At 43.5% G+C, this 11,851-nt stretch overlaps 1 protein-coding gene across 1 annotated transcript; it reads left to right on the top strand.

Annotated features, from left to right (window-relative positions):
• Positions 1-5,788: 5,788 nt before the first annotated feature.
• On the top strand, positions 5,789-9,169 carry LOC107542189 (mas-related G protein-coupled receptor member X2-like). The gene is given in 4 exon segments (XM_087822126.1): positions 5,789-5,799; positions 7,774-7,943; positions 8,233-9,057; positions 9,060-9,169. Coding segments are annotated over 4 exon segments (1,116 nt in total).
• Positions 9,170-11,851: the final 2,682 nt, after the last annotated feature.

Genomic DNA, 11,851 nt, shown 5'->3' with positions numbered 1-11,851 from the left:
TCTTATTGAGCCCTTTCTTGAGATAATCCCCTCAAACTGTTGAAGGTGATGTGAAGGCCTGGGAGTGGAGACATAGAAAGGAGGGATATATAAAACCAAGGACACAAAAAAGAAAACCAGAAATAGAGCCATGCAGAGATAAACAGAGAGGAGTCTAAGAGAGAGAGGAAAAAACAACACACACAGAGAATCAGACATAGGTAGACAGAGAAACAGGCAGACAGAGGCACAGACAGAACCACACCCAGTCGAGAATGGGGGGGGCAGAGAGCCAGCACCTTGATGCTCACAGAAGAGGCTTATTGGTCATGTGTCCTTTAGGGTCAATCAAAGCAGCAGTTTGGCTGCTACTGTCAGAACTAACCAACCCAGGTGCTGGTCCTAATGCCTCCATTGGTCGGCCTCAGACAGTGCCCCAGCATCCCCTGGGAAACACATTTCCTTTTCTGAAAAGGTGAGATTATTAGGAGTGCAGTTCCCACACCAACAAAATCACCCAATGGAGAAGGAGCCAAGGGGAGGAACTTTGTGGTGGAGGGAGCAAGGCACACACTAGAGTTAGGTTCCCTGCTCTCTGTTTGAGGCGTACACAGACTCCTGCCCTCGCTGACTCTCAGATTTTCCATCAGTAATGTGGTGACTAAGCCCTCCCCCCACCTATAAAATCTGGGTATCTATGAACTTCGGAAATATGCTGATAGAGTGAAAGGGACCAATATGGCTCAGCACAATGCTGGGAGCTTCAGGAAAGAACAGAACACCAAGGTGTAGTGGACAGATGCCTTTCACAGTAGAGTTTGCTAATAGTTGAGTACAATCATATCAAACAAGACAGAGCAACCAGAGTTTCACTCAATCCAAACAAGCTTTTAAGCTTGCATACAGGTATCTCCAGAATGTAATTTTAACAGCCACTGGGATTTTTGTCTCTGATGTTCACTCCAGGTTCCCCAGTGCCTACAACAGTGCCTGGCACAAAGTAGACATGCCATAAACATATGTTAAATGAACTTATGTGGTCCCTGTGGGAGCCCAGCCAGCCCTCTCATGCCTCCACACTTCCTACCAGCCTCTATGCGGTCTCCACTTTATGTCCTTGGTTATGAGCGTTCTCTCCCACTAGTCTTCAGTTGATTATTCAGGGTGGTTTTCTTATATTTTTGTTGTAATTCCAGTTTGGTCCTGAGAGAGTATCAGTGTATTTTCCACTCAATCTACCACCATCTTGCTTCACTCCCGTTTTAGGCCACCACTCCCGTTGGATCTGTTTTATACCAAAGAGAATGGAGACCTCAATAAAGGCTTTCTATGAGGCCAAATTATATTTCAGGATGACTATCATTGGTCAGGTCCTTAATGGTTTCAGAGGTTCCCATTTTTATCACTGTGATACACTCATCAATTTAGGTCTCATTCCATGGCCCAAAAACTTCTGTTATGAATTCTTTTCATTAGACTGGAGAATGCAGGGTAGTGTCATTTAGAAAGTCCACATAAAGAACAGTTTTGCTTGAAGAGTGTGTATGAGTGTGTGTGAATGTGTGTGTTTAGCTGATTTTACTAAATACGCTTGCACAGATATATTTTGAAGATCCAGGAGATCGCGGTTCAATTCCTGGTCAGGGCACAAGCCCAGGTTGTAGGCTCCATCCCCAGTCAGGGGAGAGCACGAGGCAGCCGATCAATGATGACTCTCTCATCACTGATGTTTCAACTCTCTTTCTCCCTCTCCCTTCTTCTCTCTGAAATCAATAAAGATAAATTTAATTCTTAAAAAATTACCCAACATGTAAGAAGCATAGCCTTTGTTGAAAATGGACTCATCTGTAGTTGCCTTAGATGAGTTTCTCACTTCTGTACAATTTGGGAAGCAATGCACCGAAGGAATGAAGGAAGCCTGTAGCCATGTTCATGTGACTGGGGAGAACCAGCTCCTGCCTCTGTCTGGTCCTTCCTCTCTATTTGCTCCTTCATTCTGTGTCCTCCCGTCTGTCATCCATTCTGATCTGCTGTCAGGCAACACGAGGTGTGGACCCAGGAGAGTCTAGAAATAAAAAGCTTGGAAAACCGGTATTCTAGTTTTCCTGGTTGGAATGTCTTTACTGGATTTTTTTATTAGTGAGAAATAAAACTACCAAAAAATTACTCTATCAAGCTTAGCTCTTGGTGCAGAAAAATATTCTCTCTATTGCGAATTTGTAGCCACAAGTCAGTATCACATTGTGGTCCAAATTCAAAAAACCTGGGGTTTCTCTAAAACTGAAAATGACAGATGAGGTTCCTGGGCACATCCTGATGGTGAAACCCATGCTAGGAAGTTCCTCTAGTCATTTAGCAGAAGAAAACACAAGACCTCTCTGGAGGAACTCAACTATAATTCAGACCTCAAAGAATTCCCACAAGTAAAGTCCCAAGGAAAGTGAACAGCTCACAATAAAAAATTCCAAAGACCCAAAGACACAAGGCACCATATGAAAGTTCAAGGAGAAACAATAAGCAATAAAATCAGACATATACAGACTTCAGCATTAGTGTTTGAGAATTAAATTATTGCTATACTTTAGGGTGAGAGACATAAAAGAAAGAATTGAAAATGTGAGCCCGATTAAAGAGATTAAAATATGATGAAACAAATCTAAAAACAAAACATCATGTAGAACTAGAAATTAATAATATAAAAATTGAACTGAAAATTCAGTAGATGAACTAAACAGAAGATTAGACACAGTGGAAAAGAAACTACTAACCTGGAAGACACATCTGTAGAAATTACTCATCTGGCTCCCTAGGAGACAAATAAATAAGAGAGAGAGGTTAGGAAATATGGAAAATAGGAAAAGAAACTCTAACATATGTTGAATTAAACCTCAAGAAAGAAAGAACAATAAAAATCATAAAAACTAACAAGAATATAGTACTTACTATGTGTTCCTGTTCTAAACTATTATATCATTAACTCATAAATATATACAATAAACCCTTAAAGTAGGTTATAATTTCATTATAGATAAAGGAGTTAAGATGTTTGTCTAAGCCCACTTGGGGATGCCAACCAAGCAGCCTGGCTCCAGGCTTTGTGTTCTTAATCACTATGTAATGTTTGAAGAGATAATAGCAGAAAATTGTTCAAAAATATTAAATGACAAAAATCTTGATCCAGGAAACTCCACAAATTCCAAACATGATGGAAAAGAAAGCCACTGGACACACGATGGTGAAAATATACCACACCAGAGAAAAAAGTAAGCTCTTAGAAAGAAAACACACACATCACTGCAAGGGAACGGAAACTTGACAGATGACCAATCTTTTAAAAATGAGGGTGAAACTATGACTTTTTCAGACAGAGAAACACTGGAGCACTTATCGCCCACACACTCTCACAAATGGAATCCTAAAGAATATGTTTTCAGGAATGGAACACATGAGATGGGAAATGGAAAGGCAAGCAAAAACACTGGTGATTGTGGGAATATATTTGAACAAATACTATTGAAAACAATAACTGTTTAATGTGGGGAGGAAACAGAATCAAAGTTACATCCTGGAGCACAGTGGGTTGGGAGGACAGAAACAGAGGCTGAAGTTTCCTAAGGTCTTGGTGCTATTCATGAGGAGGGCTGACTTCTGGGGACAGCTGTTGGGTTTGTCCAATGCACCAAACAGAGGCAGAGGAGGGAAAGGGGTGACATACAATTTGTAGGTTAACAGGCTGTAAGAGACTGAATTCCATATGAATTTATGTTTGATTCCATGAGATCATCTTTCTACCTGTTTGTATATTAACACAACAGTATTGTTTACACTGATGTTTAAGAATAGCTCCTAATCTCTTAGGGTTGATCAGTCTTCCTTTATTCCCATTTTCTCCAGAAGTGGTGAGGTTTAATACAGTGTCATCACTCTCTCTCTCTCTCTCTCTCTCTCTCTCTCTCTCTCTCTCTCTCTCTATATATATATATATATATATATATATATATATATATATATATATATATATTTTTTTTTTATATATGGAAAAGATATTGATTTTTGTAGAGGAATTTTGTTCCCAGCCATCTTTCTGAGCTGTCTTTAACCTTGATGATTATCAGTTGGTTCTCCGGAGTTTTCCAGGAGGATTATCACACCTCCTGCCATTCTCTCCAAAACCAAATCTTTCAATCTTCCAGCCTCACCATTCACTGGAACCATGCCTGTCATAACTGGCAATGCCTCAATATTACATATCCCACGTCGAATTCTTAGTCTTCATCTTACCGAGTATCTCAAGTGGGACTGAGGCTATTGCTCACTCCCTTCTTCCCCGTCATGTTCTCAGTTCAGCCTGAAGATCCTGTGCTCCCCTGCTTCACCCACTCCTTCAGTAGCTGCTTCCTACTGCAACACTGGCTGGGCCCGCCTCTCCTCCCAGGGCTCTGGGGGGCAGGGGGGCTAGTGCTCAGTCTCAAACTCTTCACCCTCAACACTCACTCTCAGGGTCACCTCACCCAGTTCCTCTGGAATGCAGGGGCACAGGCCTGTGTGTTGTTCATCACTGCCCCGACCCTGCCTGAAACAGTGCCTGGCACAGCATAGGCACATAACAGAGTAGGGTAAATGCAGAAATGAGTGAATAAATTTTTCTGATTCCTTTAAATGCTTCATACTTAAGTTTCTCTTTTTTGTTTGTTTTTTCTAAGTCCTCATGTGAAGATATTTTTCCATTGCTTTTCAGAGATAGTGGAACAGAGAGAGGGAAAGAAAGATGGATGTGGGAGAGACACATCGATTGGTTGCCTCCTGCACTAGCCCTGACCAGGGCCGCAGATTGAGCCTGCAACCAAGGTACATTCCCTTGACTGGAATCAGACCCGGGAACGTTCAGTCTGTAGGCTGATGTTCTAGCCACTGAGCCAAGCGTGCCAGGGCCATACTTAAGTTGTTAAAGGAAATGCCACCTAACCCTTTGGCTGCAAATGGGCACATGAAAGGAAGTCATAAGAGCTGAGGCTCAAAAAAATACTGGTAGTCCCAGATCATCTGAAAATAATCTACCTAACAAATGTCATGAGTAGAGAGAGAGAGGTGACAGGTAGTGCCTGGGGTGTGCCAAATTTCTTTTCTTTTATAAGGCAACACAATAAACACACTTGTTGATATTGATAAATCAAAACTAGAAATGTAGTTTCATTATGCAAAGCCATAAAATAACTTGTAAAAGAGTTTAAAATGGGAACTGTAAACATCAGTTGCTAATGGGGATTGAGATTAGGAGACACTTTACATTTCATTTTATATACTCTGGTGTTCTCTGAAATAAACTAATGTGCATGCATTATTTCTGGGAGTAAATGGAAACAGATCAGATTATCCAGGCTATGCAGGGCCCTGAATGCCAAGCAAACTCTCCTTTGGCTATGGAAGCGCACATTGCCTGGTGGGTGGGCCTCCTGAACAGGCTCACAGTAGGCAGCCACTGGCTCCACTTCAGCCACTACTCACAAGGAGGGGGTGGGAGCAACCACATGGGATAAGATGGGGAGAGGAAGAGAGAAGTCCTTGGAGTCAGGGCAAATGAGAAACATCTCGTGAGGTCCTTGTCTCACATCTCCAGAATCTCATTTGACAGTGCCCCTTGTGCAGGAAATCACAGGGGCTGCCCAGCATCTTGATAAGCCTCTCTTGGTCATCAGATTCCACCCCTGCTCCTGCAGACACCTCCGATCCAGGGATAGAAAGGCATTCTCTGGTATTCGGAACTCCCTGGAAAGCTCTTCTGTCTCGACTCACCACCTTCAACTACAAGATGGTGCTCAGGTAAGAGTCGGCTCAGAGCTACATTCTTTCAAAGGCAGTTTTGTTTTTTGTTTTGTCCCTCTTAGTCCACATGCTCATGACTGCATTTTGGGGTGGGGCATGCAAGGAGCCATGAGCACCCATCAAGGAGAGTCCAGACCCATGAAGGTCCCTCAGGGAAGCTTTGGGTGCTGGTAGCTGAGGCTGTGGGAGATCCACACTGGGCCAACCCGGTCCTTTCTGCTTCACAGACATTGTTTCCAAACCTGAATTGCTGTTAATAACCTCACGTTTCACAGATTAGCTTGCTCTTCAATGGGTTTCTTTGTCTCTCTGTTTGTATGTTATATTCTTGTAACAGCAAAAAACACAAGGCATAAACTAATGGGTAATTAAGGAGAGTTTAATAAAGGGACTGTGTACAAAGGGGTTTGCAGGACTGAGGGAAATAGATAAAAGATGCAGAGGTCCCCAAAGATAAGTCATAACAGGGAGCTATTTACATTTGCATCCTGACCGGTAGAGGCAAAGATAGGTTGCCAGAACACAGGGAAGGCTGTGGCTGTCACAGCGGTCGTCACTGTGACCTTAAGAAAAGCCACCAGATGGACTATGTCCTTAGGTACAGTAACACCACCATGGTCAACTCACAGCCTGATAACAGAGACTCAGGGAGTTAAAAATCTCAATCACTCTCCTCCTGCCCTCCAATCACATGTCAGAGTCGCCCTTTCCTGAGAGCAACCAGGAGCCAGAGAGAACGGGGGCCGAGGGGTGAGGCAGAGACATGACCTCCCAGGACACAGAGGAGGGTAGAGAAGCTGGAAATGAGATTTGATGGCAAGTGAAGAAAATCCTCTTCTTCTCATCACCTCCTCCTGGGTGGATTTCCTGGAATTTTTTCTCTCTCAATGTGATTAGATCAACTGCTTATTACATTTCCTGACACAGACCTGTGGGTTCAGATCCAGGCTCTTCCACTGGTGCCCGTGAGACCTGGAACATGTTCAACCTACTTGTGCTTCTCTTTTCTCATATACAAGGTGGGAATAAGAAGAGTACTGGCCCATGGGGCTACTGGGAGGATGAAAATGGGTGATGCCACATAAGCGCTCATCAGCTGCGGCTCTTCACCTATGTGTGAGCTGCTGTTTCTTTCTCACCTAAATTCTGCAAGAACCTCTGTCTTTTCATCCAAAGCCCACTTTTAAGAAGAAATAAACACTGCACCACAGCACCATGAGAATTCTCTTACACAAAGGCTTTAATCTACAAACCAGTCTGTCCTCATAATCTCATAGAGGGGCCATGGGTGGGTTTTATATTACACACACCATAGGAAAATCACACAATAATCCCCCTTCTCTATTTCTGTCACAACTACCTGTATTCAAACCCATTGCCATTTCTCTCTCTCCTTCTCAAACTTCCTTCTGCTCCTCTAAAATGCACAGAAATTATGTTGAGCCCTGAATCCTCTCCCAAAAGTATGTGCTGACATCTTCTAGTCCCTCACCAAAGCCATGTACTGGCCCTTCCTGGCTGGAGACAGCACAGTGGCCATGTTCATTCTGCATGCAGGCATAAAAAATTCTTTCAAACACACAACAGCTATTCACAGAAGGAATCACTAGAAATGAAATTTTCTTCTTCACCTATGTGGTTTGAGGTGACTCATTTCATTTTTTTAAATTTGATATTACATTAAATCCAGATTTTCCATTTCCCTTGTGCTCCTCATTCATTCATTCATTCATTCATTCATTCATTGGTGAATTAAAATTTTCTTGACTACCCCACCACATTCCCACACAGAGTTAGAGTAGGCCCTGGGGACAGGACAGTGGGGAAGAGGAAAGCACTGTCTATCCTCATAACCCTGGCACAGTGGGCCATTTCTAGTGCAAGGGCCTTGGCGTCGTCACACTGTCCTAGGAAGGGGTCTCATGCCCTTCCTGACCCCAAGTTATAATCCCCTTTCTCCCTGTTGAGTAGACCACTCTCAGTCACTCACGTTGCCCTGGCGCTTCTGACATCCTGCTCCCGAGCAGAAGCCATTGGCCCAGAGCAGAGGTGTCGGGGGACTCAGAGTCCTGTTGTCATCTACACCACCTGTGAAGACTTCTGTCCCCCTGCCTCCCGGGCCCATGACAAGGCCTATGATGGTGAGTGGAGATGTGGACATAGGGGGTCTGTGTTGCAGTAGAGAGAGGCCAGGCTCTAGCATCAGAGAGAACTGGGTTTGAAGTCAGGGTCCAGGACTCCAAGGCTGGGTGGTCTTCAGGAAGAATCTTAATCTCTGGAAGAATCCATTTCCCTTTCCCATACAATTCGACAGTAATTTTCACATCAGGTGGCCATGAGGGTCAGTGATCATACAGCAGGTGCTCAAGTCTTGTTTTGTTTCCAGGTCCACAACTGGAGGGTTTCTGAGCACGGATACAACTGTCACAGCCTGGGAGACAGAATTCACACCAACAAATGGAAGTGCCCGGGCCTCTGAAGCACTGGAGATGAAGATCCTAATCCTGGAATGGCTGACACTCATCATTGTCCTGGCCGGGCTGACGGGAAACGTGGTGGTGCTCTGGCTGCTGGGCGTCCGCATAGGGAGGACCGCCTTCTCCGTCTACATGCTCAACCTGGCCGCGGCTGACTTCCTCTTCCTCTGCTGCCAGGTTTTATTTTCCCTGTGTAAACTTCACGTCTTCCCTTCTGACTGCTTTAATAAAGCCTGGTTTTTCATCCCAGTGGTAAACCTTTCCTACATCTCAGGCCTGAGCATTCTCAGCGCCATTAGCACAGAGCGCTGCCTGTCTGTCCTGTGGCCCATCTGGTATCGCTGCCGCCGCCCCAGACACATGTCAGCCGTCATGTGTGCCCTGCCCTGGGCCCTGTCCCTGCTGTTGAGCATCCTGGAAGGGGATTACTGTGAATTCTTCACTGGGCATCCACATCCTGTTTGGTGTCCAGTGTTGGATTTCATCACTGCCGCCTGGCTGATTTTGTTATTTGTGCTTACCTCTGGGTCCAGCCTGGCCCTGACGACCAGACTGCTGTGTGGCTCCCAGCGGGTACCGCTGACCAGGCTCTGTGTGACCCTCATGCTCACAGTGCTGGTCTTCCTCCTCTGTGGCCTACCCTTCGGCATCCACTGGTTCCTCGTATTCTGGTCACAAATTCAAAAAGATGACTTCTTTCATATTTCCCAGGTTGCCAAAACCCTGTCCTGTATCAACAGCTCTGCCAACCCCGTCATTTACTTCTTCGTTGGCTCCTTAAGCAGCGATGGCAGAAGCGGCGACAGACCCTGAGGCTGCTTCTCCAGAGGGCTCTGCAGGACACTCCTGAGGGAGAAAGCCTTCCTCAGGAAACCCTGGAGATGTCGTGAGCAGTCTGGGCCAGTGACACGGGCCTCTGCCCTGGTGGGTCAGAAGTGACTCAGAGACTCAATGCTGCCCTGTCAGGCTTGGAAATTATCTAGTCTTCTCCCAGCCCTGGGCCTCAGAATGCTTCAGTGATTCCCCAGTGTCTTCAAATTGGTTGTTTTTAATCTGGCTTTTGTAGTTTCTCTCAGAGAAAGCATCAGTCCAAAAGTTATTGCTCTCCGTCGTTCCTGACATTACCAATAAATTTCTCAGGTAATCTTCCTTTGAATTTCTTTATTGAATGTATTGAGTGCTCTTTCTCTACAAGTGGTTCAGGAAAGTCTTCTTGAAATACTTGAAATTTGAACTTATGACTCTACAGTTTACAGAGCAAGTACCCTGTTTCAGTTTGGCGAATCACACCAAACTTTTCAGACAGGTAAGAAAAGATAAACCATAACTGGACAAATGGAAAAGGGAAAAGAGGTAATTCACAGTGCATTGTTAACAAAAGTACAAAGAGTGTTTAAGAAATGGTGATCAGTATGCAAATAAGTTTCATTCCCTGTGACATCTCAAATACGTGGTCATGGTTGCTAGATCCCTCTTAAGAAGGATCATGCCTGGCAGGCATGGCTCAGCTATTGAGCATCAACCTAGGATCCTGGAGATCTCGGTTGATTCCCGGTCAGGGCACATGTCCAGGTTGCAGGCTTCAGCCCCAGCAGGGGGCAGCAGGAGGCAGCCAATCAATGACTCTCATCATTGATGTTTCTATCTCTCCCTCCCTCTCCCTTCTTCTCTCTGAAATCAATAAAAATGTATTTTTTTAAAGAAAAGAAGAAGAAAGGTCATAGGCTGAAGTGCAGTGAGCAATGAGCCATGTCTCTTGTGGCCTTGGAGTGACATAAGTTGACATAAGTTTTGCAAAATGAGGTGGAATCAACTCTACAATACTGTCAAGTCTAGATGTAGCCAGCCAGGTCACCCAAACAGGACAAGCAAAAGAGGAAAGTCCTACTCTCCTGACACTGACTCTGGGATATGCCCAATCCTACAGGGTCAGAAACCACATCTAGAAACAACAGGCAGGTGACACAAGGACAAGGGGCAGGGTTTGGGGGGCGACAAAAAATACACCCTCTTCAGGGCTACAGTCTTTTTGCTTGCAAAAGGCCACACTGGGAGCAGGAGAAATGGTTCATCTTCAAATTAAACTCAATGTATTTTGCCTCACATAAAAATTCCACTCTAATTGTTTATAACTTTGATATGGTTGATTGCTTAAGAGTTGGTAACCAGTTATCAGAAATCTCGTATTTAAATTCTGCACGCCATCTTCTACCCCTTTCAAAATGTGGTATCTACAGTATCTTGATATTTAGATCTAAGCTGTTTTAACATCCTGTTGCACGTGTGAGAGAATGCAAATCAACTCCAGATGCTCTGAAGAGGTCAGTGAGTGAAACTTGGGCCTTTAGTTGTATCTGTAAAATTTTATTTTTTCACTTTTAAAGAGAAATTGGAAACAAATATGACAAAATTTTAATATATACTTAATTTTAATGGCGGTTGTGTGAATGCTTATTACATTATTTTATGGCCTATGTGCCTAGTTTACAATCTTCTCTCCAGCATAAACCTTGTTCTCATTCTTGGTAACTGCACTACCCATATAGGTAGTCAATCCAACAAACATTTCATTCTGAATTAATTATAGACTTACAAGTTGCAAAATTAGTGCAGAGGGTTCCTGTATGCCCACCACCCAGTCCCTGCCAATGGTGACACCTTCCACAAACACCGAACATTTTCAAAACCAAGAAACTGACCTGGGTACAATTATCAATACCACATATCTTACTCAGATCTCACCCGGTTTTGCATGCACACATTTTTGTTGTGTATAATTCTAGGATATTTTATCACATGTATTAATTCATGTAATCACAGCCACATTCCAGATTTGGAACTGTTTCTTCATCACAACAGAACTCCCTTGGGCAACTCTTTCTAGTCATACCTAACCTGTACCCTTTCCAAACCCCTGGCTACCACTGATCTGTTCTCCATCTCTATAATTTTGTCATTTCAAAAATGTTGTATAAATGAAATCATACAGTATTCGGCCTTCTGAATTTGACTTTTATTATTCAGCACATGACTTCAAGATCCATCCACGTTGTTGCATGTATCAGTAGTTTGTTGTTCACTTTTTAAAGTGTCGTGTCGTATTCTATGGTATGGATGCACTACCTTTTGTTTCAGTGTTCACAAGCGGAAGGATATTTGGCTTGTTTCCAGTTTGATTATTATAAATAAAGCTGCTGTGAACATCCGTATAGAGGTTTTCATGTGAACGTAAGTTTACCATTCTCTAAAATAAATGCCAGGAGTAATTACTGGGTTGTATGGTAAGTGTATGTTCAACTTTTTAAGAAAATGCCAAGAGTTCCCCTACATGGCCATTCCATTCTACATCTTCACCAGCTATGTATGAAAGATCCAGTTTTCCTAAAGCCTTGCCAACATTTGAAAGAGTCAGTATTTTTTAATTTTAGCCATCCTAAGAAGTGTGCAATGGCATCTCATCATGGTTTTAATTTTGTATTTCCCTAATGGCTAGGGATGCAAAACATTTCATGTATTTTTTTGCCTTCCATATATTTTCTTTGATGAAGTTATCTGTTCAAGTATTTTGCCCT

Source organism: Miniopterus natalensis, chromosome 11 (assembly GCF_054644295.1).
Source record: "Miniopterus natalensis isolate mMinNat1 chromosome 11, mMinNat1.hap1, whole genome shotgun sequence".
Taxonomy (NCBI): domain Eukaryota; kingdom Metazoa; phylum Chordata; class Mammalia; order Chiroptera; family Miniopteridae; genus Miniopterus; species Miniopterus natalensis.
The sequence above is the reverse complement of the archived record's forward strand: the minus strand, read 5'-3'. Positions and strand labels throughout refer to the sequence as shown.